The following is a 26,779-nucleotide window of genomic DNA, read 5'->3' on the forward strand; positions in this document are numbered from 1 at the left end:
CAAGAGAACCCTTGCCCCAGAGTTTAAGATACAGATGTGGGTTCAGGGAGCTCTGTGCTAGGTCTACATAAGGGGGGACCCCACAGCCAGGCCCACAGCAGGGCTGGGGAGGACGGTCCGGTGAGGGGCAGGCAGCTGTTCCCACTAAGAACAGGCCACCTGGGCCTTGGGGAGAAGGGTCAGGGTGCTGCCTGACCCCTCGCTCCACTGACTGGTCCTCTTTGCAGGGGGCGGACGGGGGGCCGGGGGGTAAAAACTGGCAAAAGGCAGGACCCCTTGCTCCAGGGAAGAAAATGGACTTTTCAGACCAAATGAAGAGGAGACAGCCACCCATCCTGCTCAATGATGAAGGACCCTTTCCAAATTCCTACTGCAACCAAAACGACCACTAGGGCCTTTCTGAAGAATTACCGGACAGGCTGAGAAGGCCAGCCTTCCTCGTGGCCCAGGCTTTCCACATTGCTAACAGCCGGCCTGAGTGGCAAGTAGGACAGGGCACACCTGCCTTTCAGTCCTCAAGGTCATGTGGACAAGAAAGGGTTGCCAGCAGCTGTGTCCCAACAGAAACCAGCTCCTGTCAAACTGCAAACCCAGCCTGGCCAGTAAAGAAGTCCAGCACGGGACTGACCACGGGCCAAGGGCAGACAGCGGCTGCTGCACACTGTGGGCAGCCTCAGCCCCACATTCCCCAGCACTGCCCGGGGACGAGGGTTTTCCCAGAACCGTGCTAGGTGACAGGCTGGCAGGAAACACACCTCTTGGTGAGCGACCCTGGCGCCCCAGCTCCACACGCCCCACCCCCTGCTGCAGTCACTCCAACAGCTCAGCGGTCTCCCAGGGACCCACACGGTGACAATCCAGAATGCTCCAGCACAGACGGAGCTGCCAGCAACTGCCCTGTCCCCCAGGCTGATCGCCAGGTCAGGGCTTAATGAGAGCTCTTCTTAGGGACCCACACCGATCACAAGGTGGAACCGACGTTCCACTATTCCGCGCAGAAAGGACAGGCGTCAGAGAACAGAGCAGTCTCTTTTTTCCTTTTTTTTTAATGGATGAATTTCAAAGAACCCATCCCTTTCCTAGGACAAATGACCAGGAAGGGGTTATATTAGTGCAACAAAGAGGAAGGCTTGCCCGGACACAAGCGCTCCCCGGACATCTTGAGGACGAGCTCTCTTCAGCCCAGGCTGGCCACTGAGTGGGGTCATGGACACTGGCTATGAGAAGTGACCAGAGAGAACGGCCCCTCTCTCACCCTGCCCCACCCTCCCCGGGACGCTGAGCTGGAGGCCACCGTCTCCCACCGTTTCCAGGCTGGGAGCTAAGGCACCAGGGCAGCGGGAGCTAGAGCCCCCATCCAGGGCTGGCGGGACCCCCGGGCGCATCAGCAGGCCAGCAGCTTGCTGCCCTCCACCTGCAGGCCTTTGCTCAGGAGGAAGGCGTCCTGCTTGGGGTCACGACCCAGGAAGAGCTTCAGCATGACGCTGGCATCCTCGGAGCCACCCGGTCTCAGGATGCAGCTTCTGTAGTCCAAGCCGACCTGCAGGGGGGAAGGGGGGCGGGGCTGGTCCAGGGTCCTCCAGCATCCCTCCCCGGCTCCCAGGGAGCCTATGGGCGCCCACATCAACATCACGAGGGAGTGTGGGCTGACACTTTGATGGGGATCTCAGAGCAAGTGTGTAAGTGTGTGTGTGTAAGACTGAACGTGCACACAGTGTGCCCGCAGGAACCCTGTCCTGAGCCTCTGCTGTGACTAAACAAAGGGCTGGGAAACTGGCTGAGCCCCGAGCCCCACAGGGTCTCAGGTGGAGGCCTGAAGAGCCAAAGGAGGGCCCGACTCTGCCCGGTGCCCTGCCCTGCCAGGGCTGCTGCACAGGCTCTCAGGCCCGAGGCCAAGGGCAACTGTTCTCGGTCCTGGGCAGTAGGGAGCAGCACTGGACGTCCTCCCCTCACCTTGCCATTGAGGACGCCCTCCTGCTTGAAGCGTGTGTGGAACATGTCCATGGAGTACACCTCGCTCCACAGGTAGCCGTAGTATTGTGCGTCGTAGCCGCCCGCCAGGTGGCCAAAGGTCGCAGGCATGTTGGTCCCTGGGAAGACACATGGGGCTATTGCTGTGCCCTGGCCTGGTCCCCGACTCCCCCTAATAAGAGGGGGTTTCAGAGCAGCCACATCAGAGATACTCGCACCTGGAAGGGGGAACCTGCCCTGAAACTCCCAGAAAGCAGGGCCAGGGGACTTGGCCAGAGGAACTCAATCAGCCTGGGCCTGGCAGCTGCTGACGTGCAGGGGGCTCACCTGCAGCATTTCAACAACGCAAGCTGCCACCGCCCAGGGTTCAATGTTGGGAGGCCCTGGGGTAAGGCAAGGCTCGCCCACACCACAGAGAACATGTGTCGATTAAGACACTTTTGAGCCCTAACCGGTTTGGCTCAGTGGGTAGAGCGTCAGCCTGCGGACTGAAGGGTCCCAGGTTCGATTCCCCTCAAGGGCATGTACCTTGGCTGCGGGCACATCCCCAGTAGGGGGTGTGCAGGAGGCAGCTAATCGATGTTTCTCTCTCATCAATGTTTCTAACTCTCTATTCCTCTCCCTTCCTCTCTGTAAAAAATCAATAAAACATTAAAAAAAAGAGACACTTTTGAAGGGTTTTTAAATGCTCAAGAAACAGTAAACCAATGCAACGCTATTTACATTAAATCTCAATTACCTTCATATATGTTTATTGAGTGTGCTCATATGTACATATGTACAAGGACACACAGGCACACGGAGGATACACATCAAAACCTTGTCTACTGCCCTAACCGGTTTGGTTCAGTGGATAGAATGTTGGCCTGCAGACTATAGGGTCCCAGGTTCGATTCCGGTCAAGGGCATGTACCTTGGTTGTGGGCACATCCCCAGTAGGGGGTGTGTGCAGGAGGCAGCTAATCGATGTTTCTCTCTCATCAATGTTTCTAACTCTCTATTCCTCTCCCTTCCTCTCTGTAAAAAATCAATAAAATATATTCTTAAAAAACAAAAATAACCTTGTCTACTGTCATCCCCGGAGTATGAGATCACTCGTATTTCCTGCGCCTCCTGGCTTTTCACAAAGCCGTGTGTGGGAGGTCGCCCCGAGGAGGCGCAGGAAGGCACCGTGGACATGGAAGGGACTCGCAGCCAGTGAGGAAGGATGGAGTCACCCACACCAGCTGCCCATCAGGCTCCGCACGGGAGCCAAGGTCTGGGAGCGCAAAGCAGGAGGGAGGCCAGGGGCCGCCTGCTTCTCTCCGGTCAGCTGAACCTATAAACTTTCCCAACTCCCTTCATGCGGCGCGAGGTCTTTTCTGACCCAGAGGACAGAGACCCCCTAACCTCCAAGGTGGGCCAGGCCCACGGGCAGCTACCTGGCGTGGCTGGGACCCCAAGGATCTCCTGGCAGAGGCGGGAATACTCCTCGGCTGGCTCGGCGGCCTTCTGCGTGTGCAGGGCCTGGTCCACCTTGGCCAGGACGATCTGGCGCAGGTTGAAGAGACCTAGTCAAGAGGAAGGAGATGGGAGGCTGGCCCCGTGCTCTGCCCAGCCCTCCAGTCGGGGCGGCCCAGAAATCCCCGCGGGCATACCCGGACCTCGCAGGATGCAGCGTGGGCACCAAGAACTCCCCTATTTCCCTGGCCTCAGGGTCGGAGGGATGGGGGCTACAGGTGGCCCCCGGGCTGGCCAGGGCCTCACAGAGGCGGGGCGCGTTAGGACACACCTGTGTTGGCCTGCCGGGACTTGATGAGCTTCTCGAGCAGCTCCTGGGGGATGGCGCTGCCCGTCCTGTAATGCTGCGACATCCGGAGCAGCGGCTCCTTCTCCCAGACCCAGTTCTCCAGCATCTGAGAAGGCGCCTCCACAAAGTCACGCTCCACATGCGTCCCGCTGAACATGGCAAACTCCGCCTGTGGGGATGAGGCAGAGAGCCCAGGCATGCCATACCCTGCTTGGCCAGCTCCCGTCCACCTGGCCTTATCCGGCACACAGGTCACGGCACACCTGGGCGGGTGGATAACATCCTAGGCGGGGCCTTTCCTCCCCGACACCATGAGGCGTGGCCGAGGATGGGGACTATCGCGTTTCCCTGGGCAGCTGCTGGCTGACCTGTCTCAGCCAGGGACACACTGGGAGGCAGAGAGCACCCATGTCCCCTGCTGGCCACCCAGCTTCCCTCTCCCACCCACGAAGCCAACACTCTCAAAAAGCCTGTCCCCCAAAGGCCAAAGCCTGGAAACAGTGGAATCTGATGACAGATGCTGGAAGGTACACTGTATTCTTGTCCATTTTTGGGTGTCTGAGATTTTTCCTGAAAAATAGCACTTGATCCAATGCAGCCAAAACCTGGGTCTGGCAGCTAATCAGCCAAACAAGCTGCTGAGAGACTTAACCAGTTAAGTGCCACGATACTTTGAATTTAATTAAAGAAGGCCCGCCGCTTGCATCTATAGACCCTTGTGGCAGCTAACTGGTTAAGGAGCCCTATCCTGGCCCTCGGTGAGGCAGGGGGCCTGGGAGAGGAGGGCACATGGTCACATTCATAGTGGCCCATCCACACTCTGGAACATGACTCGGCCATGAAAAGGAGTGAGGCACCGACACTCACTGCAACATGGACGGACCTTGCACACATGATGCTCAGTGAGAGGCCAGATACAAAAGGCCACACAGTGTGTGAGTCCATCAGTGTGATATGTCCAGGACAGGCACATCCAGAGAGAGAGAGTGGATTAGTGGCTGCCAGGGGCTGGGGAGAGGGTGGACAGAGTGGGGAGTGACAGCTAATGGGCAAGGATCTTTTGGGGGCGATGGAATGTTACAGAACTGGACAGTGACGATGGCTGTACAGCTTGGTGAACTGACTAGAAATCACTGAGCACCCAGTTCCCACCCACTCCCATTAGGCCCCAAGCACATTTTTGTTATCAGGAGGAAGGGCTGACTGTGTGAGAGGGGCCATGCGCACCGCTGGGTCCCGTGGCCCGGACACCAGGCTGGGGCCCAGAACACCCAGGTGAGTCCTGTCTCTGCCACTGAGGGCCTCCATGGGGAAGCTGCTTCAACTTCCTAAGGTTCCATGTCTGCCTTGCGCCCTCCTCACTGGGCTGAGTGTGCACTGAACCCAGAGCCGCCTCTCACTGGGCTGAGTGAGTGTGCGCTGAACCCAGAGCCGGCTCTCACTGGGCTGAGTGAGTGTGCACGGAATCCAGAGCCGCCTCTCACTGGGCTGAGTGAGTGTGCACGGAATCCAGAGCCGCCTCTCACTGGGCTGAGTGAGTGTGCACAGAATTCAGAGCCGGCTCTCACTGGGCTGAGTGAGTGTGCACAGAACCCAGAGCCGCCTCTCACTGGGCTGAGTGAGTGTGCACGGAATCCAGAGCCGCCTCTCACTGGGCTCAGTGAGTGTGCACGGAATCCAGAGCCACCTCTCACTGGGCTGAGTGAGTGTGCACGGAATCCAGAGCCGCCTCTCACTGGGCTGAGTGAGTGTGCACGGAATCCAGAGCCGCCTCTCACTGGGCTGAGTGAGTGTGCACAGAATCCAGAGCCGGCTCTCACTGGGCTGAGTGAGTGTGCACAGAACCCAGAGCCGCCTCTCACTGGGCTGAGTGAGTGTGCACAGAATCCAGAGCCGCCTCTCACTGGGCTGAGTGAGTGTGCACAGAATCCAGAGCCACCTCTCATTGGGCTGAGTGAGTGTGCACAGAATCCAGAGCCGCCTCTCACTGGGCTGAGTGTGCACAGAATCCAGAGCCGCCTCTCACTGGGCTGAGTGAGTGTGCACAGACTCCAGAGCCGCCTCTCACTGGGCTGAGTGAGTGTGCACAGAATCCAGAGCCGCCTCTCACTGGGCTGAGTGTGCACAGAATCCAGAGCCGCCTCTCACTGGGCTGAGTGTGCACAGAATCCAGAGCCGCCTCTCACTGGGCTGAGTGAGTGTGCACAGAATCCAGAGCCGGCTCTCACTGGGCTGAGTGTGCACAGAATCCAGAGCCGCCTCTCACTGGGCTGAGTGTGCACAGAACCCAGAGCCGCCTCTCATTGGGCTGAGTGAGTGTGCACTGAATCCAGAGCCGGCTCTCACTGGGCTCAGTGAGTGTGCACAGAATCCAGAGCTGCCTCTCACTGGGCTGAGTGAGTGTGCACAGAATCCAGAGCTGCCTCTCACTGGGCTGAGTGAGTGTGCACAGAATCCAGAGCCGCCTCTCACTGGGCTGAGTGAGTGTGCACAGAACCCAGAGCCGCCTCTCACTGGGCTGAGTGAGTGTGCACTGAATCCAGAGCCGGCTCTCACTGGGCTCAGTGAGTGTGCACAGAATCCAGAGCCGCCTCTCACTGGGCTGAGTGAGTGTGCACAGAACCCAGAGCCGCCTCTCACTGGGCTGAGTGAGTGTGCACAGAATCCAGAGCCGCCTCTCACTGGGCTGAGTGAGTGTGCACAGAATCCAGAGCTGCCTCTCACTGGGCTGAGTGAGTGTGCACAGAATCCAGAGCTGCCTCTCACTGGGCTGAGTGAGTGTGCACAGAATCCAGAGCCGCCTCTCACTGGGCTCAGTGAGTGTGCACAGAATCCAGAGCTGCCTCTCACGGGGCTGAGTGAGTGTGCACGGAATCTAGAGCCGCCTCTCACTGGGCTGAGTGAGTGTGCACGGAATCCAGAGCCGCCTCTCACTGGGCTGAGTGAGTGTGCACGGAATCCAGAGCCGCCTCTCACTGGGCTGAGTGAGTGTGCACAGAATCCAGAGCCGCCTCTCACTGGGCTCAGTGAGTGTGCACAGAATCCAGAGCCACCTCTCACTGGGCTGAGTGAGTGTGCACAGAATCCAGAGCCGCCTCTCACTGGGCTGAGTGTGCACAGAATCCAGAGCCGCCTCTCACTGGGCTCAGTGAGTGTGCACAGAATCCAGAGCCGCCTCTCACTGGGCTGAGTGAGTGTGCACAGAATCCAGAGCCGCCTCTCACTGGGCTGAGTGTGCACAGAATCCAGAGCCGCCTCTCACTGGGCTGAGTGTGCACAGAATCCAGAGCCGCCTCTCACTGGGCTGAGTGAGTGTGCACAGAATCCAGAGCCGGCTCTCACTGGGCTGAGTGTGCACAGAATCCAGAGCCGCCTCTCACTGGGCTGAGTGTGCACAGAACCCAGAGCCGCCTCTCACTGGGCTGAGTGAGTGTGCACTGAATCCAGAGCCGGCTCTCACTGGGCTCAGTGAGTGTGCACAGAATCCAGAGCTGCCTCTCACTGGGCTGAGTGAGTGTGCACAGAATCCAGAGCTGCCTCTCACTGGGCTGAGTGAGTGTGCACAGAACCCAGAGCCGCCTCTCACTGGGCTGAGTGAGTGTGCACTGAATCCAGAGCCGGCTCTCACTGGGCTCAGTGAGTGTGCACAGAATCCAGAGCCGCCTCTCACTGGGCTGAGTGAGTGTGCACAGAACCCAGAGCCGCCTCTCACTGGGCTGAGTGAGTGTGCACTGAATCCAGAGCCGGCTCTCACTGGGCTCAGTGAGTGTGCACAGAATCCAGAGCTGCCTCTCACTGGGCTGAGTGAGTGTGCACAGAATCCAGAGCTGCCTCTCACTGGGCTGAGTGAGTGTGCACAGAATCCAGAGCCGCCTCTCACTGGGCTGAGTGAGTGTGCACAGAACCCAGAGCCGCCTCTCACTGGGCTGAGTGAGTGTGCACTGAATCCAGAGCCGGCTCTCACTGGGCTCAGTGAGTGTGCACAGAATCCAGAGCCGCCTCTCACTGGGCTGAGTGAGTGTGCACGGAACCCAGAGCCGCCTCTCACTGGGCTCAGTGAGTGTGCACGGAATCCAGAGCCGGCTCTCACTGGGCTCAGTGAGTGTGCACAGAATCCAGAGCCGCCTCTCACTGGGCTGAGTGAGTGTGCACAGAATCCAGAGCTGCCTCTCACTGGGCTGAGTGAGTGTGCACAGAATCCAGAGCCGCCTCTCACTGGGCTCAGTGAGTGTGCACAGAATCCAGAGCTGCCTCTCACTGGGCTGAGTGAGTGTGCACGGAATCTAGAGCCGCCTCTCACTGGGCTGAGTGAGTGTGCACGGAATCCAGAGCCGCCTCTCACTGGGCTGAGTGAGTGTGCACGGAATCCAGAGCCGCCTCTCACTGGGCTGAGTGAGTGTGCACAGAATCCAGAGCCGGCTCTCACTGGGCTGAGTGAGTGTGCACAGAACCCAGAGCCGCCTCTCACTGGGCTGAGTGAGTGTGCACAGAATCCAGAGCCGCCTCTCACTGGGCTCAGTGAGTGTGCACAGAATCCAGAGCCACCTCTCACTGGGCTGAGTGAGTGTGCACAGAATCCAGAGCCGCCTCTCACTGGGCTGAGTGTGCACAGAACCCAGAGCCGCCTCTCACTGGGCTGAGTGAGTGTGCACTGAATCCAGAGCCGGCTCTCACTGGGCTCAGTGAGTGTGCACAGAATCCAGAGCTGCCTCTCACTGGGCTGAGTGAGTGTGCACAGAATCCAGAGCTGCCTCTCACTGGGCTGAGTGAGTGTGCACAGAATCCAGAGCCGCCTCTCACTGGGCTGAGTGAGTGTGCACAGAACCCAGAGCCGCCTCTCACTGGGCTGAGTGAGTGTGCACTGAATCCAGAGCCGGCTCTCACTGGGCTCAGTGAGTGTGCACAGAATCCAGAGCTGCCTCTCACTGGGCTGAGTGTGCACAGAATCCAGAGCTGCCTCTCACTGGGCTCAGTGAGTGTGCACAGAATCCAGAGCCGCCTCTCACTGGGCTCAGTGAGTGTGCACAGAATCCAGAGCTGCCTCTCACTGGGCTGAGTGAGTGTGCACAGAATCCAGAGCCGCCTCTCATTGGGCTCAGTGAGTGTGCACAGAATCCAGAGCCGGCTCTCACTGGGCTCAGTGAGTGCGCACGGAATCGAGCCGGCTCTGTGTCTGGGTCCTGCAACATGTGCTCTGGCTGTCATCGCTGGCTTTCACAGGATCATGCATGTTTCTTAATGTGAGCTAGCAGGAGATGAGGCTGGCATGAACACTACTCTAAGCATGTTACATATGTATATTATCTTCACTAACCTAACAGTTCTCTGAGAGCTATTATGGGCTGACTGTGTCTCTCCAAAATTCATATATTGGAATCCTGACCTTCAAGACCTCAGAATATGACTATGCGTGGAGATGGGATCTTTAAGAGGTGATTAAATGAGGTCACTAGGATAGGCCCTAATCCAATATGACCACTGTCTTACAAGAAAAGATCAGAGCACAGACACACACAGAGGGACAATCACGTGAGGACATGTGGAAAAGCTGGCATCTACACACCCAGGAGAGAGCTCACCAACCTGCCCACACACTGACCCTGGACTTCTAGCCTCCAGCACCAGGACATCAGACATTTCTGTTGTGTAAGCCACCCCCGTGGGGCTTTGTGATGGAAATGAATTCAACAGGGTGTTACCCTATCCATGGCCATGCCACATGAAGAATCCAACACGGAGAAAACTGCCTCCAGACCCACTAACCACCAGGCGCAGGGGGGTGCCCCTGCCCTTCTTCCCTGCCAGCCCCTGGCCCCACACCCACCTGAGAGCAGAGCTGGTGCATCACATGCCCAAACTCATGGAAGTAGGTCTCCACCTCATCATGCTGCAGCAGGGAGGGGGCATCCGGGGTGGGCTTGGTGAAGTTGGCCACCATGGCCGCGATGGCGATCTGGCGGCTCCCGTCTTGTCGCAGACAGCCTGGCTGCAGGCCAAAGCAGGCTGCGTGCCCATACTTGCCTTCCCTGGGGATTATGGGGGGAGGGAGGGGGCAGGGTCAGGCCTGGCTGGGGGTCTGCTCTGCTTGCTAACTGGCCCAGAGGGGTAGCGACCCCAGGCTGGTCCCCAATTCTGCCACTCCCTGACCCTGCATCCCTCCATCAACCCACCTGCCAGCTGAGGCTAACAGACACCCTGAGGGCTCTCAGCAGAGGAGGGAGTGCACACATCCCCAGAGGTATGAACGCTCCTGGCCCCCACCCTTCCGCCCCAGCTCACACGCACCGGGGGTAGAGGTCCAGGTAGAATTTCCCGATGACCGTTCCTGAGGCCGTGTCCCTCACTGAGTACAGCTTCACGTCTTCGTGCCACACAGCGGCGTGCTCCTCCAGGTCAAAGGTCAGCCCCAGCAACTCCTGGTAGATGCCCAGCAGCCCCCTGGTGACCACCTGCATGGGGAAGTACTCCTTGAGCAGGTTCTGGTCCACGCTGTAGCACGTCTCCTCCACCTGGTTCATGTAGTAGCGCATGTCCCAGGCATTGATCCGCCCATCGAAGTCCAGGCCCCGCTTCTCACACTCGGCCTTCTTCAGCTCCAGGATCACCGCCCGCTCCTGCTCCCCAAGGGGCTTCAGCTTCTGTGCCAGCTCGTCTGGGGGTACAGAGGGGAAAGGCAAGGCTACCTCCCTGCAGCGGGCACACCAGAGCTGCCCATTCTCACCCCCACTTGCTGGCCTTGGCTTTCTCCAGCTCTCAGGGCCCCGGTGCCCCGCACGGGAAGAACGGGCCTGAGACAAAAGCTTGAGGGAGGCCAGCACCGTGTCACCCACCGCAGCCCCGGGAGAGATCACAGGTCTGGCTTTCACAAGGAGGAAACAACAGCCACATGTGAGCCGCTTTATCCAGGCCTCACACCCCGAAGGGCAGAGCAGGGCCAGGTGCAGGCCTCGCCTCAGAGCCCCAATGCTCAGCCGTGAGATTAGGATCCCTCAGGTCAAACACAGGGGTCAGAGGCGTCATAGGGACGCCCACCTCAGAGTGGACAGGACGGGGCTCTCAGAAGCACCATTTCGCCACAGTCAAGAACAGCACACGGGAGGCGGAGGAAGGCGGTTACCTAGGAAAGTGGCCACCGTCTGGCTGGTCTTGGCCATGTTCATCTCCAGGACGTAGTCGGCGTGCGTACCAAAGCCCAGCAGGCTGGACTTCTGGGCCCGCAGGGTCACCAGCTCCCGGAGGATGGCACAGTTCTCCTGGAACCGACAAGCGGGCGGGCCTGTGGGTGCCGCTCCCGCCTGAGGGGATCCCAGGCCAGCACCCTGCCCCCTAATGGGCCTCAGCAGCTGCAGGGCTGCTCAGGCCCTGGCTGGCTCCCTCCCCACCTGCTTTCCCGCCCTCCTGCCCTCGGCCTGGGTCTCTACACTCTTGTTTCTGTCCTGGCACACGAGCTGTCACCCTTGGCTCCTTTGGAAACACAAAGGGTGTGAACCATGAAGGGTGCCGAAGCCGAGTGGAAAGCAATGTGGGGTGGGGCTCTCCAGGGCGGCCTCCAGCAGGCACTGTGCACCGGGGGCCCCCACCCAGGGCCTGGTCCAGGGCTCAAGGCTGCACCACATCTCTACCGGCACCTCCGGGCAGCCAACCCAGCCAGCCAAGCTCATGGGGCCAACACAACATGAAACCCGTCGGATTCACTTGCACGGAGAGACAGAGTCCATTCAGAACAGAGCACTCCCACTGGCACGGCCGGTGCACAGGAAAGAAACTACACTGGGAAGGTGAGTGGAGAGCTTCCAGTCACATGAGGGGACTCAAGGGGGGGGGGGGGCAGCAGTGCCAGTCAGCATGCCCTGTCCCCTGGGACCTGGACTCTGCCTATTCCTCCCTCCCCTTTTCCCCGCCCCGCTCTGCCTCAGGTCAAGCCTGGGGGCCAGGATGGGAATGGAGACAAGGGGACGCTAACCCCTATCCAGTCCTGAGCTCGAGACCCTCTAACCCAGTGGTTCTCCACCTTCCCAGTGCCGCGGCCCTTTAATACAGTTCCTCATGTTGTGGTGACCCCCAGTTTCATTGTTACAAATTGAACATAATTAAAGCATAGTGATTAATCACAAAACAATATGTAATTATATATGTGTTTTCCGATGATCTTAGGCGACCCCTGTGAAAGGGTTGTTTGACCCCCAAAGGGGTTGCGACCCACAGGCTGAGAACCGCTGCTCTAAATTCACTGCTTAGGCGGGAACATGGGGGACAGCTGAAGAAAAGAGGGCGTCGGTGAGATTTAAGTGGGAGGAGACGCACGACAGAAGCGGGATGAGCTCGGGACAGACGCTCTAACCAGCGGTTCTCAACCTTCCGAATGCCGAGACCCTTTAACACAGTTCCTCATGTTGTGGTGACCCCCAACCATAAAATTATTTTCGTTGCTCCTTCATAACCGTAATGTTGCTACTGTTATGAATCGTAATGTAAATATCTGATATGCAGGATGTATTTTCACTGTTCACGACCCACAGGTTGAGAACCGCTGCCACCCCCTGCTCTGAGCAGACAGAACAGGCCCAGCACCTCCCAGTTCCAGACACGACTGTTCCAAGGACAGAGCCTGAGGCGGAGCCCCGCAGCCGGACCCTGGCACCGCCCTCACCTCCTTGCATCGACAGTTGAAGGCTTCCTCCACCTTCCTTCTGGTCTCAGGGACGTGGCATTTCTTCAGGAGAGGAAAATAGTGAGGGTACTTGAGGGTGACTTTGAATTTCTCATCCTCAGTCTTCTCCAGAGAGTTCAGGAAGTCCTCAGGAAGGCCTCCTGTGAACCACATTGGGGGGCTTTTAAAGACCAGCGCAGACACGGCGGGAGGGCTGAGCTGGGAATGGGACCCAGCAGCCCTGACTATGCCCCCACTAGGCAGCAACGCCCCTCCCCAGTGGCCGAACCTGCTGCGACGGCCCCCACTCCTGACCTGTCCCTCCATGTCAGGGAACTGGGTGCAATGCCCTCGGACTGGCGCCTTCAGGGTTCCTACCTCACGGGAAAGGACGGAATGAGCCTAGAACATCTTGTGTCAAAAAGAAGGTGCTCATGCCCAGGCGGTGTAGCTCAGTGGTTGAGCATCGACCTATGAACCAGGAGGTCAGGGCACAGGCTCAGGTTTCGGGCTTGATCCCTAGTGTGGGGCACGCAGGAGGCAGCCAATCAATGATTCTCTCTCATCATTGATGTTTCTATCTCTCTATCCCTCTCCCTTCCTCTCTGTCTAAAAATCAATAAAACATATTAATTTAAAAAAAAAAAGGTGCTCAAAGACTAACAGGGATATGGCATGCTTGAATCGGCCCCTTAAAGTCATACTAGGACAACCTTAGCATCAACATAAATAATGACAGCAGTAGACCATAACCCGTTGAATGAAGTAGGATTTATAGTCCACACTGATATAGATAAATAAATCAATAAATGGGGGTAAGGGAAAGCTCTGACTTATGACAACTCAACTAACACATGTACAGAGATGGATGGAGTTAGAAAGCCCCCATGGGTGCTGCACTGGGGGTGGGAATGTGGTGGGCGGTGGTCTCAAAGCTTCTCTCGAGAAATTACTGATCATGAAGGGAAAGCTGGTCATGTCACAATGGCCACAGCTGGCAGACCATCACCTAATCAGTAATTAAGATTCATGGGCAGGGAGGGAGCAGTAAGGATACATATAGAAAGGGATATCTTGTCTGTATTTTGGTAAAATAACACCACGTATCCCTTTTGCAAACAGAAAAAAATAAACAAGTGGCACAGCCTTGCTCAGCCGGATCTGCAGACAGGCCGGACCCTGCCAGGCTGGCCAGACGTGTCCTAGCCGCTGCCACAGGCCCCACCCCGCGAGACACAGTCTCTGAGGCCAGGCAGGGCGAACAGTCACCTGCTCCACATGCTGGGGATTCAAGCTGCCCACACAGGAGGCCAGAGGCCAGTCCCACACAGCGAGGCCTCAGGCTGGACAGACAGACAGCAAGGCAGTCCCATGTACAGTGAGGTTGAGTAGATTCGTTCCTGAATTCCAGAGGCCCGGGATTACCCTTTTGCCAGGAAGCACGGCGGCTTTCCTAAATGTCAGGAGCCACATGGTGGGACTTGTTATCCGGGACACGGCGGGGACTGAATGAGAATGAGGGGAGGCAGAGCGTAGTGGGGATCAGTCTGTAAGTCCTTGTTCCGGGGAATGCGTGTCCCTGGGTCTCTGTGTAGTGCAGCCACCCTCAGTGAGGACTCTGCACCCTGGCCACCTCCCAGGCAAAGGCTACTGGACTCACAGAGCCGGATCTTATGTAACATGACGCCACACTGCACGACGCACCACTGCTTAGGGGACACAGCCTCGTCAGGGGCTCTCACAGGCTGCTGCACAGCCACTGGCCTGGTTTTCAAAATGGTCAATGTTGGGAAAGATGGGGGAAAATTGCAAAAGGCTGAGCAACTGTTCGACAGGAAAGGAGCCTGACAAGACACAAAACTAAGCAGATCCCAGATGGGAGAGAGAGCACCTTGCGGAGAGCTGATGTGGGGAAACCTATCCACACTCTCCACGGCTCTGTTCGATGCTGTTTCCTGAACATCCCTCTTCCTGCTGAAGCGCCACGAGGCCGACAAGTCGCTCTCAGAGGTTCAGAAATAATACACGCACAGCATCAGCAGAGGGGAGCGGACACTAGCAGAGGGTGAGGACAGGTGAAGTGCGCAGGGCTCTCCACAGCGCCATCCTCGTCACTTTCCCATAGGCGTGAAATTTTTCAAAATAAAATATGCAGGAAAAGGGAAGTGGAGAAAAGAGTAAAAACTAGAAAGGACACCTAAGCCCCAACCCTTCAAAAGTCCTGCATACAGCCAGGCTTGGGAACCACTGATTCAGTCTATCCCCTTCATTTTGTAAGATTTTAAACAATAAAAATAAGAAAGAGGGGCGAGTGTCAGGTTGATGTCCCAGCAGACAGGGCCAGAACCTGATGTCACAGGGCCAGAATCTCAACAGACAGAACACGGCCTCTCCAGGAAGGACTAGAACTGTAGGTTCCAAAACACCGAGCGCTCCAAGCGGGAAAACCCCCTTGCCCGGCGGGTCAGACAAATGCTCAGCCTCCGAGGGCGGAGGCAGCGGTCCTGGAGGGTCTCCCCGAGACCATGCCCCTGAGGCTGCCCGTCGACATGGCTGCCTCCCCCACACGGCCCTCCACGTACCCAGCTCCTCTCGTGTAAAGGGCAGGAAGGTGGTGTCCTCATTCAGGTTCTTATTGAAGTCAATGCACAGGAGACTCAGCTTCTTCTTGATGCCTTTGATTTTCTGAGAGAGAGAAGAGCCGTGAGTGGGGAGCACTGCCATTAAGATACCCTCAGGGCTGGGGCTCCCACCGACTGGAGAGGAGGCAGACAAGGTGGGGAAACAGGAGGTTTTCAACATAAGCACCTGTCTGCTGCGCTGAGCAACCTCATGATGCAGGGATTCGAGGGGTGACCCCATCTGTTTGGGTCCCCGGCCAAGAGCCTTCTGGGCCCTCCTACTGAGGAATTATCCCCAGAGTCTGCAGCTTAAGCTTTGGACATCCCAACCGAGTTCAATGTTTGCCCTTTCAGGGTCCATCTGGTTTTCAGAAACAGTTAAAAACTGACCCATCTGGGTGAGGGAGTGACGCCGGGCACAAGGGAAGTGCCTGGGCCCCGGGGTGAATCCGCTGGAAACCCCAGGGCTGCCTGGCGTGGGGAGAGAAGAGGGAACAAGGGTGAAGGCAGACGCCACCCCATCAACCACAGGACTGGGAGCAGCCTCGGTTCCCAGCTGGGCAACAGGGGTCGCCTCTCTCTGCGATACTGTGACACAATAAGAAACGTGCCTTTGGACTTGGCTCCGTTTCGGACACGTGGCTCCTAAGCCCTTGGAATTTGCCAAGTGAAAGAGGCCCAGGGGCACAAAAGTGACAGGAGCCGTCCACCACAGCTGAGTTCATGTTAACGAGCCCACTTCCAAAACGCCCGGAGTCACGGGATGGATCAAATTTTTAGTCCCGCCCCATTCCCCACCTTCTGGGAAGGGAGAGGGGCTGGAGGTTGGAGGTTGAAATGTCTCCAAGGGCCACTGATTTCATCAATCGTGCAAATGTAATGAAACCTCCCAAAAGGATCAGCTCAGAAAGCTCCTGGGGTTGGTGAACACACGCAGACGTGGGGAGAGAAGTGCACCAGGGAGGGCATGGGAGCTCCACGCCCCTCCCCTTACCTCGGCCTTTGCATCTCTTCCATCTGCTATTGCCGAGTCATAACCTTTACACTAAGCCAGAGATCTTGTGAGTAACAGGTCCTCTGAGTTCTGCAAGCCACTTGGGAAATTAATCTAGTCTACGGAGGGGCCATGGGACCCTCCAATTCATATCACAGTCTGAGGTAGGGGCAGGCCTGTGGGGCTGAACCTGACCCTGCGGAACCTGATGCTTTTCCTGGTACAAAGTGTCAGATCGGAGTTAACGTGTAGGACACCCAGCCGGTGCCAGAAAGTTCCTTCATGTGGGATCCTCACACATCTGGCATCAGCAGGGAAGCGTGCTGTAGCCTGGTACTGAGGGTGGAGGAGACACAGGAGCAATGAATGAGCTTTTCCTTAATACCACTGCAGCCAACGCATGGGGACAACTGAATAAGGTGGCATGCAGGGAGGTGCCTGATTCAGCCTGCACTCCCTCCTTTGCTGAGGGAGTCCTGTGACCCTGGGGAAGCCCCCCATGACCCTGGAGAACTGAGAGCAGGGCAGGTGCAGAGAGAGAGAGCTGCTCTAGACAGATCTCCCACCACAGGGTTCAGGCAGCATTAGGCCAGGGGATGGGCCCTCAGATGGGCGCGGGAAGGCATGGGACACCCCCACAGCTGGCACTCACTTCTTGAGTTTCCTCTGGCAGGTGGAGCCCATTCCTTCGGCCAAGCTTGATCAGTCGCTCCAGGTACCGCACTGCCTCTGGCCTCAGTGAGTCCTTCTGAACTTTTTCCTAGAGTAAGAAAAAGTTCTATTTACAGTGAAGAATCATGTCAGTGCCACAGGCTGAGAGGCAGCAGAGAGACCGGCTCATTCAGATGCTGGTGAGGTTAGGTAAGAGAGTCCAGCCACTCTGGAAAACAGGCTGGTGGCTTCTTGAAAAGAGAACCGTACAATGACCGTACGACTCAGCAACTGCCCTCCTGGGCATTTATCCCAGAGAACGAAGCTGTGAGTCCACACAGAACCTGCACCCAGATGCTTGCTTTCTGGCGTGGCACAGTCCGAGACCAGCCCAGAGGGCATGCAGCAAGTGAGCCCTTCCAGAGGAATAGGTGAGCGGGCAATACCCTGCTTGTGAGGTTCACTCGGGTCCCACAGAACGACACCCTGGGGGAAATCGGACAAAGTGTAGATGAGGCCTTTCTGAATCGTTTCTCACAACTGCATGTGGGCCTGTAACTGTCTCAATAAGAATTTCAATGAAAACAACAATAATACAGCTGTGCTTCCCCAGGCCTGCGCCTGCACATGCACCAAAGCACGCCGATCCTGAGCCCGGCGTGTCAGCACATTTAAAGGGAATAAACGAGCCCTAGCCAGTTTTGCTCAGTGGATAGCGTGTTGGCCTGGGGATGAAAGGGACCTGGGTTCGATTCCAGTCAAGGGCACATACCTGGGTTACAGGCTCCTCCCTGGCCCAAGCCCTAGTCAGGTTGCCAACAGGAGGCAACCAATCGATGTTTCTCTCACATCAACAGTTCTCTCTGTCTTGCCCTCTTTCTCTAAAAAAAAAAAAAAAAAAAAAAAATCAATGGAAAAATATCCTTGGGTGAGGATTAAAAAACACACCAAAAAACAAAAACCAAAAACCAAAAGGGAGTGAATGAGCGGCATGAAGAGCGTGTGTGTCACCGCTACCAGCCCTCCGTCATCGGCTGGAAGATGACGAGAGCACCGGCTGGAGATGGAAGATGAGAAGAGCACCGGCTGGAGACGGCGCCCACACTCGCGCTGTGTCGCCAGCACAGGCCACTGGAACCTGCTCACCTCACGAGGGAGGTAGGACATCATCTCTGAGTAACACCCAACAAGGTCAGGAGAGTGCAAGGACATGGTGGATGCGGGAAAGGTGTAAGGAGTCCTAGGATTTTCATACTGTCTTTTTTTTCATTCCTCTCCATTTGTCTGTCATTTAAAAATATATATATTTCTTTATTGATTTCAGAGAGGAAAGGGGAGGAAGAGATAGAAACATCAATGATGATGAGGGAGTCATTGATTGTCTGTCTCCTGCCAGTGGGGATTGAGCCCGCAATCCGGGCCCATGCCCCTGGCCAGAATTGAACCTGGGACCCCCCAGTATGCAGGCTGAAGCTCTATCCACTGAGCCAAACCAGCTAGGGCTGTCATTCTTTAAATGATTTTTTAAAATTGTGGCAAAATAGATAAAACTTACCACTTTAACCACTTTCAAAAGCACAGCTCAGTGGCATTAAGTCCATTTACACTGCTATGCAGTCATTCCCACCTTCCATCTCTGAAACTCTAGTTTTCTGCCTTTTAAAACCAGGGGAGTGCCTGGCCAGTGTGGCCCAGTGGTTGAGGTCGACCCAGGAGCCAAGAGGCTGCCAGTTCAATTCCCGATCAGGGCCCAGGCCCAGGTTGCGGGCTCGATCCCAAGTAGGGGCCGTGCAGGGGCAGCCGATTGATGACGTGCCCAGTGCCATGTCTTCGCAGCATCCTCACCTGCAGCCAGACGATCCTCTGGTACACATCCTGCCTCATGCTCATCTCCACGTCAAACTCAGACAGCTTCTTGTCTGCCTCCGTGCTGGCTGTCCGAATGTCCTTGGATGGAGAAACGTGCTGGGGGAAGTCAAGGATATTCCTCTGAACTAAAACGGGGAGATAATGGGACAACTGTGAAACAGGGTCCCGGATGGAACCCGCAAGTGCTGACCTCACACCCCAGGCACAGAGCTCATCCCTCTTTGGTGATCTGTCCTGTGAGCATTCTCCACACGGGGCCCTGGGCTGGGCACTGAACAGAGACATCAGTGCTGTCACCCATGTCCTCGGGATCTCACAGTCCAAACAGAAACAGGTTTAGCTCACGCTGCTCCACGCCAAGGACTGTAACAGGGACGTATGACAGGACCAGAGAGGCTGACGGGATTCCATTCTAGAAAAAGAGCCACCGCTGCTGACGGCTCTATTTTATTTTACATATTTTTCGTATTGATTTTAGACAGAGAGAGAGGATGGGGGTGAGAGGGGGAGGGAAGGAGGGAAACAGACATCGATTTTTAAAAAATATATATTTTATTCATTTTTTACAGAGAGGAAGGGAGAGGGACAGAGAGTGAGAAACATCAATGAGAGAGAAACATCAATCAGCTGCCTCCTGCACACCTCCTACTGGGGATGTGCCTGCAACCAAGGTACATGCCCTTGACCGGAATCGAACCTGGGACCCTTCAGTCTGCAGGCCGACGCTCTATCCACTGAGCCAAACAGGTCAGGGCACAGACATCAATTTGTTGTCCCACTTATTTATGGTTGAGTCTTATTTATTTATTTATTTATTTATTTATTTATTTATTTATTTATTTTTATTGATTCCAGAGAGAGAGAGAGAGAGAGAGAGAGAGAGAGAGAGAACCATTCATTTGTTATTCCACCTATCTCCGCATTCACCAGTTGATTCTTGTATGTGCCCTGACCAGGGATCGAGCCTGCAACCTTGGCGCACTGGGATGACGTTCTAACCAACTGAGCTACCTGGTTAGGGCCTGATGGCTCTATTTTAAATCCACAATTTTATAATTTACAGACCACATTCACACTTTGTTAAATAGAGAAGGGAGTGGCTATAAGAGCATAATTTTAACGAAGACCCATGTGACCCAGTAATTCTATCCCTAGGTGTCCACCCTCAAGAAACAAAAACACACGTCCACACTGAAACCAGGGCACACCTTTCACAGCAGCAGGATTCATAACAACCACACGGTGGAAACAACCCACAAGCCCCTGACCGTGACTGGATATACAAATGTGGTCCATCCACATGGGACTGCTACTCAGCCATGAAAAGGACTGAAGCAGGGACACTCACTACCACGTGGGTAGGCACAACATTCAGTGAGAGAAGCCAGTCACAAAAGGCCACACAGGGTTGAATCACAGGGTGGAATCCAGGACAGACAGATCCAGCGATGGCGAGTGGATTCCCGGTTGCTGGAGGAGGGGGATGGGGCTTCTTTTGGGGGTGACAAAAAGATTCTAAAATTAGATCATGGTGATAGTTGGACAACGCTGCAAATATACTAACAACCACTGGGACATATGCTGTCAATAGGTGGATTACATGGTATAAGAATTGTATCTCAAAAGAAAGATGTAAAAAAAGTACACACTGCCCTGGCCCACGTGGTGCAGTGGACGGAGCATCGGCCTGTGGACTGTGGGGTCCTGGGTTTGATTCCGGTCAGGGGCACATGCCCAAGTTGCGGGCTCGATCCCTGGTGGGGGCCGTGCAGGAGGCAGTCGATTGATGATTCTCATCATTGATGTTCTCTCTCTCTCTCTCCCTCTCCCTTCCTCTCTGAAATCAATAAAAATATTTTTAATAAACGCATACAGTGCATTGGGGAGACCTGAATTCAAATCACAGCTTGGTCACTTCCATGGTCTGGATGCATCTCATTGAAGCAAGAAGACCTCTGAGGGCCGGATAAGGACTGACCTGCTCAGCTGACTTGTATTAAACAGGGGGGCCCTGGGTGGACCTGCTGCTGGCTGCCCAAAAACAGTGAAAAGGACAGAACCAGCATCTGGGTTTGGGATTTGCAGACTGACATGCCCTGAGGGCAACATCAAACAGTGCAGAGTGAGGAGTTAATCTAGGCAGCGGGCGCAGGGAGCGGGGGCCAGGGAAGGGGCTCCTGAGATCCAGAGCAGTCTGACATCCAGCAACGCAGAGGGTGAGAAGAACTCCAGGCTAAGAGGGGCGGGAACGAGCGAGGGCAAGGCCATGTGGCCGGCAGACAGCCCAGGGAGGGTGAGGAGGGCGACAGCGCAGGGCACTGAAGGCCACACCCAGGACTCTGGCCTCCAGAAGCACCAGGAGTCAATTTTCCTTTTCCTTAGAATTACTTGGGCCACTGAGTGGAGGTGGGGGGGAGTGACAGCTGGTAAGTGGGAACTGGCATCCTTCGACCTTCGAGTGCCTCTTGTGAGAGAGAAGGGGAGACTGAGCCCATCTGCCCAAAGTGGGGAAGTGGAGCAAAGGCAGGACGCAGAGCCCTCAGCCCTCGGCCAACACCGCAAAGCTGACACAGTGAGGCCTCAGGGACGCGTGGAGTCCCGCAGAGGGATTCCCAACGGTTCCCATGAAAACGACTTTTGCTCGAGATTTGGGGTCAGGGGGTTTCCTGGCTCAGGACGCTTCGCCTCGAGACTTCCCTTGATCTTTTGTCCCCACACTGTCATCCCCTGCAAAGGGGGCTCCGGGAAGCAGAGGCTGTATCTATTTAACTGAGCACCTCACTCCTCCCAAAGGAAGCAGACAGACCCTGCAGAGGGGAGAGGCCAGCTGGGGGACGGCGTCAGGTTACCCGAAGTGCAGGGAGGCCTTGGGGAGAAGAAAAGCAAGGGAGCCAAGTTCAGGTCTCAGAGAGAAAACAAATACCCCTGGTTCTGGAAAGGAGTGAGAAGGGCTCCAGTTTCACGGCAGGCACCTGAGCCGGCTCTGAGAGGGGTGCTGCGGTCCCCTCTGGGCCCTCAGATGACGTGCTTGTGAGGACGGATCATCCCAGGTGGCCGAGGGGAGCAGGGCGCTCATGGGAACGGGCCACACCTGCCGGGTGCCTTTACCTTTGTCAGCGCCTCTTATCCATCGCCACCCCAGGGAATGGGTGGCACCACCCCAGGGTAAGGGTCCAGCAGCTCCCTGCCTGGATCCTGACCTGGACTTACCTGTGTAGGACACCTCCACGTCAGCCAGCGCCTTGAGTGTGCTCTCGTAGGACACGTCTTCAAACTTCAGGGAGCCCACCTGGTCGTACACGCGCTTGGTCTGCTCCATGAGCTCCGCCGTGAGCTCCGCTATTTGCTGGGCACTCAGGTCCCATCTCAGGTAGTTCACCACGGAGCAGGGGGCTGCCTTGTCCAAGACATCTGCTGTGCAGGCTACACAGAGAACAAAACACCGCACCAGGCATCTGCTTCACATCCAGAATCCAGAATCTGGGTCAGAGTAACTGGGGGAAGGGGGAAGGGGGGGCAGCGACGGGGGGGAAATGAGGGACAGCGAAGGACCTGTGCTTCTCTGTAGATGAGCGAGGCCAGAGGGCCTTGTGAGGAGGCACAGGCCGACCAGTCCTCTAGAGAAGGTGATTCTGCTCCCCAGGGGACAATGACGTCTGGGGACATCTGAGGTCATCAGGACCGGGAGTAATGCTACTGCATCGAGTAGGTAGGGGCCAGGGATACTGCTCAACACCCCACAGGGCCCAGGACGGCTCCCCACAGAGAGCGACCCAACCCCAAATGTCAACAGGGGTGAGGTGGAAGGAATACTTTGATTACAGGGTGCCACTCCAGGCCTCCCTGGATGCAATCCGTGACGTATGCACTGTATTACCTTTCCAAAATAGGGGAAAACCCTGATTACTGAGACATCCCTAGCCCTGAGGAGCTTCTGGATAGGAGACTGTGGTCTGTACTGCTAGTAATCACTTGACAACTTCCGTGTAAGGTTCAGAGTGTAAGATGTTTTGTACTCTTCCCCTCTCTGAATTCTCGGACAGTGCTGTACTCTGCATTCCATTTGCCTGCCTTATGAGATGAGTCCTGAGATTTGGAGAGTTCAAGTGATCTCATAGGCCAGCGGTCGGCAAACTGCGGCTTGCGAGCCACATGTGGCTCTTTGGCCCCTTGAGTGTGGCTCTTCCACAAAATACCACATGCGGGCGCGCATGTGCAGTGCGATTGAAACTTCGTGGCCCATGAGCAGAAGTCGGTATTTTGTGGAAGAGCCACACTCAAGGGGCCAAAGAGCCGCCTGTGGCTCGCGAGCCGCAGTTTGCCGACCACCATCATAGGCAACAAGTGGTGGAGGTGGGGTTCACACCCACTGTCTGATTGTGCTCCCACACTGTCAACTAGTGCACTGTACTCGCCTCACCTTTGTAAATTTGCACACCTGGTTGCCAGGCCTCAGTGTCCCCTCTCCCCTACTCCACCCCGCACTCAGGATTCAAGTTCATACCTTTCTGAGCAATAGCATGGATGGAACTGGAGAGCATTATGCTAAGTGAACTAAGCCAATGAGAGAAAGATAAATATCACATGATCTCACTCATTTGTGGAATATAATGAACAACATAAACTGATGAACAAAACAGATCCAGAGACAGAGAAGCATAGAACAGACTGTGGAATCTCAGAGGGAAGGTGGAGGAGGGTGGGTGGGTGGGAAGAGATCAACCAAAGACCTTGTATGCATATGTGCGTAACCCATGGACATAGACAATAGGGTGGTGAAGGCCTGGGGTGGGGGATGAGGGTGAGTTAGAAGGGGTCAATGGGGGGAAAAGAGGGCATATGTAATACTTTCAATAATAAAGATTAATTTAAAAAAAAAGTTCAAACCTTTCATCAAAGTCTATACCTACCTGATTCCATACAGCCCATGAACTAAAGGTGATTTCACATGGGAGGTGGTATGCGGCAGCCAAGGCTAAACCATGTGCGCCCTTATATCGCAGTTTGCTGACCCCTGGTCTACATTGTCCAGACTCTACTGAGTCCCGTATGGCAGGTCTGGCCAGCTGGTTTTACCAACTGCTCTGGTTTTACCAGCCACACTGGCTTTCTCCTGTCTCCAGGGCCTTCCTACAGGTTGTCCTCTCTGTCCCGAGCCCTCACCCTGCCAGTCTTCCCTTCCACATTCCTTTCTCAGGAAGACCCTGTAGATCTGGAATGGCTACACCTGTCCCAAATTACGTGTTGAGTTATTGAACAGAATGGGTGTGGAATGCACCATAAACAAGGGGGTGGCTCCAGGAAACACCCAGCTATGCCCCATTTTCCCCTTCTGGCCAGCCAGGAGTTGAGCAGGGCCAAAGTGTCCTGGACTCCCCATCCTGTGAACACTGGGGACCTTTGCAAGGTGCTGCTGGCTCAAACCTGTGTTTGGTATCTTTGGGGTAGAGTTTTTGAACAGCACTATCAACACTGGGGGCTGGGTCATTCTATGGGATGGGGCCGTGCTGGGCATTCTGGGGTGCTAAGCAGCACCCCTGGCCCCCCGCCCACTCTGTGCCAGGAGCATTCCCAGTCATGACAACCACAGATGTCCCCAGGCATTGCCCAGGGTCCCCGGGGGTGGTACAGTCATCCTCGCTGAGAACCACTGATATATACTAAGAGGGAAAAAGGAAAGCCTTTAAGTCAGCACAGGTCAGATTTTCTGGCCAAAAGACTGCTTCGAACTTCAGAAAAAATCTTTCTGTTTGCAGAGCATTTTGAATTTCAGAAGTGCCAGAAAGGGATTGTAGGTCCGTGTCAAATTTGGTGGTAAAGAAGGGCTCCAGACGCTCCGGAAAGCTGGGAGAGCCACATGAGCTGGAAGGGTCAGGAAAACCTCCTGGAGGAGCTAGAATTTGAAAAACTTGAGCAGACGCCTTCATTCCATAAATGTTTACTGATTACCACCTATGCGCCTGGTCCCCAAGCTAACAATCCTCCAGCGAACAAGGCAGACAACATTCTCTGCCGTCCTGAGTCCTTTACAACCCTAGTTGCAATTATTAGCAATACAATTATCATCATCACCATTGCAATGAGCTGGAGAAAGAACTGGGAAGGCCAGGTGGGCAAGGGAAAATTCCAGGAGGCAACACACAACAACCTGGGCCATTTTCTAAAAAATACCGTAAACAGGTCCTATCGCTCCCAATGAAAACCCGTCATAGTGCCCATCTGCCTTTAAAATAAAAGCTGTAGTCTAGCCAAAATGACCTATTACTCTGCAAATGTGTTACCCGTGTTCCTGCCTCCAGGCTTTTGCCCTCAGGGTTACAGCCAACTGGGACGCTCCTGCCCCAGATCTTGGCAGAGAGCAGCTTCTCCCCATCCAGTCCAAACCGAAACGCCACCCCTCCGAGAAGCCCGCCAGGACTGCCCTCTCTAAAAAAAAAAAAAAAAAAAAAAAAGCGCCACCAGCCCCCGCACGGACTGACCACTCTCTAAAGCCCTCGCTTGCTTCTTTGCTTGCTGACCGTCTGTCTCGGGCTCTGGAACTCCGTCTAGAACTCATGGTCTCTCCCAGAGTCCACTCCGGGGCCCGACCCGTCCTTAGCAGAAGCCAGGAGAAGTTGGCTGAATGAGTGAAGCGCTGGAGAAGCTGGTTCATTCATCTGCCCCGGAGGGCACGAGGTCGCGGGCTCGCCGACACCTCTGCAGGGCCCCGGTCACTCGCGGGTCACTGGGCTCCGCTCTTAGGCCTAAGTCCCGACGCCCACACGCACGAGAGGGTGCAGGGGGCTCCTGGATCCCGCTAGCGCGGCCGCACAGAGAGGTGGCCGGTACCTGCAGGGGGCTTCATGGCGGCAGGCGGGCGCGTGTGCACTGTGGTCCTCTCCCTCCACCTGGTCTGCGTCGGTCTGGCTCAGCCGCGTCCGCCGGTCTCCTCCGTCCGCTCCGTGGCCGCGGTGGCGAGTGAGGCACCCACCGCCCGGCGGGCCCACTGAACGCTGGGAGGAGGGTACGGCGCAAGCTCACTCCACCCCCACCCTCCGCGCGCGCGCGCGCGCGCGCACGAGGGCGAGAAAGACACAAACGAGAAGGAAACAGGGACGGACAGATGGCTGGCACCTCTGAGCCTCTGAACGTTTGCGGCTCTCTGCTGGTCCTTTGCCTGGGCTTCTAGTCCCGGAATTAATTAGTACCTGCATCCTTTCCTCCTTAAAGAGAAAAGAAAAGAAAGAAAAGAAACGCAAGCAATTCAGCATCACCAAGGAAGCCTCAATAAACGGATCCAAACTTCAAACAATAGGTGTTTGGGAACAGTGCAGTAACCTGACCTATATCTAGTGTTGTGGGTTAAAACAAAAAAAAATTTGAACTGTTTAAGGCATCCAGAAAGAAAAATTTATTAGAATTAACCTTGCAAAAAAAAGAAAAGAAAACCCTTTCATTTCTGCAGAAGAATTGAAATAATCCAGGGTGATAAGTGTTCATGCGCTTTAAATAGGATAAAAATGAATCGGGAGAACACTCCTGGCATCTTTTAATACTAGTGGTGGGCAGTTCTGAGTCATCCTAGGGAATTTCTCATCACTCATTCTCTATTAAGTGCACCGAGTTTAATTCTACTTCAGTTTTCATTTTCACTGTTCCCTGTACCTGAAGTGTTTCTCCTCATCCTCCAAATCCACATTTTAAAAGAAAGGCCCTCCCTAACCATCCCGGCCAACTTATCTCCCCAGTCACAACACCCCATTTTTCTTCAAATCGCTTGCCATTAAGTGAAATTCATTAATTTATGTCCTAGTTTACTATTTGATAATCTGTTGTAGGCAGTTAGACAGACAAGAGTATAGCAAGGACAAAGGGCCAGGTACAGCAGGTCACCAGGGTGGAAAGCCCAGACAATCAATTGTAGGGTGGGACTTTTTTTTCTTCCTCTGTCTAGCATATCAATGGTCAAGCGGTTTGGACCCCCTCACCTTTCCTCCCTAGAGATAACATCTATGCCTCAGTTTTATTTCAGCTCCAGGCCCAGGTAAGCAACAAAGCCAGCTTGGCTGACCTCAGGACCAGCAGCATTGAATAGTGACCCCCTGACCTGGTGCCAGCCAATCTATCAGTGGAGAGCACAAACCTGAAAGGACACAGATGAAAAACTGCTGAATATTCATTGAAATCTTCCCCTGGGACCTCCCCTAAACTCTGCAACCTTAAAACTCTTAGGATGGAGGACCCAGTGCATTCTC

The 26,779-nt window shown here is 55.3% G+C and overlaps 1 protein-coding gene across 1 annotated transcript; it reads right to left on the bottom strand.

The window, feature by feature from the left end:
• Nucleotides 1-1,028: 1,028 nt before the first annotated feature.
• On the bottom strand, nt 1,029-25,560 carry THOP1 (thimet oligopeptidase 1). Its single transcript, XM_059697245.1, has 13 exons — nt 25,374-25,560; nt 21,756-21,968; nt 18,522-18,670; nt 16,678-16,785; nt 14,993-15,095; nt 12,411-12,571; nt 10,878-11,013; nt 10,046-10,412; nt 9,585-9,786; nt 3,743-3,929; nt 3,393-3,521; nt 1,954-2,090; nt 1,029-1,540 (listed from the first exon to the last, which is right to left on the bottom strand). Exons 1-13 carry the CDS (start codon nt 25,387-25,389, stop codon nt 1,385-1,387), a joined length of 2,064 nt encoding a protein of 687 aa, XP_059553228.1. The 5' UTR covers nt 25,390-25,560; the 3' UTR covers nt 1,029-1,384.
• Nucleotides 25,561-26,779: the final 1,219 nt, after the last annotated feature.

The sequence above is a fragment of the Myotis daubentonii genome, chromosome 5 (assembly GCF_963259705.1).
Source record: "Myotis daubentonii chromosome 5, mMyoDau2.1, whole genome shotgun sequence".
Lineage (NCBI taxonomy): Eukaryota > Metazoa > Chordata > Mammalia > Chiroptera > Vespertilionidae > Myotis > Myotis daubentonii.

What these genes read in the sequence shown, in the direction of transcription:
- THOP1 (XM_059697245.1), bottom strand. An exon ending in GACGGTGGCCACTTTCCTAG is followed by an intron (nt 10,413 to 10,877) that starts GTAACCGCCTTC and finishes CTGTACCCCCAG; the next exon opens with ACGAGCTGGCACAGAAGCTG. An exon ending in TGGGGTCCCAGCCACGCCAG is followed by an intron (nt 2,091 to 3,392) that starts GTAGCTGCCCGT and finishes GTGTCTTCCCAG; the next exon opens with GGACCAACATGCCTGCGACC.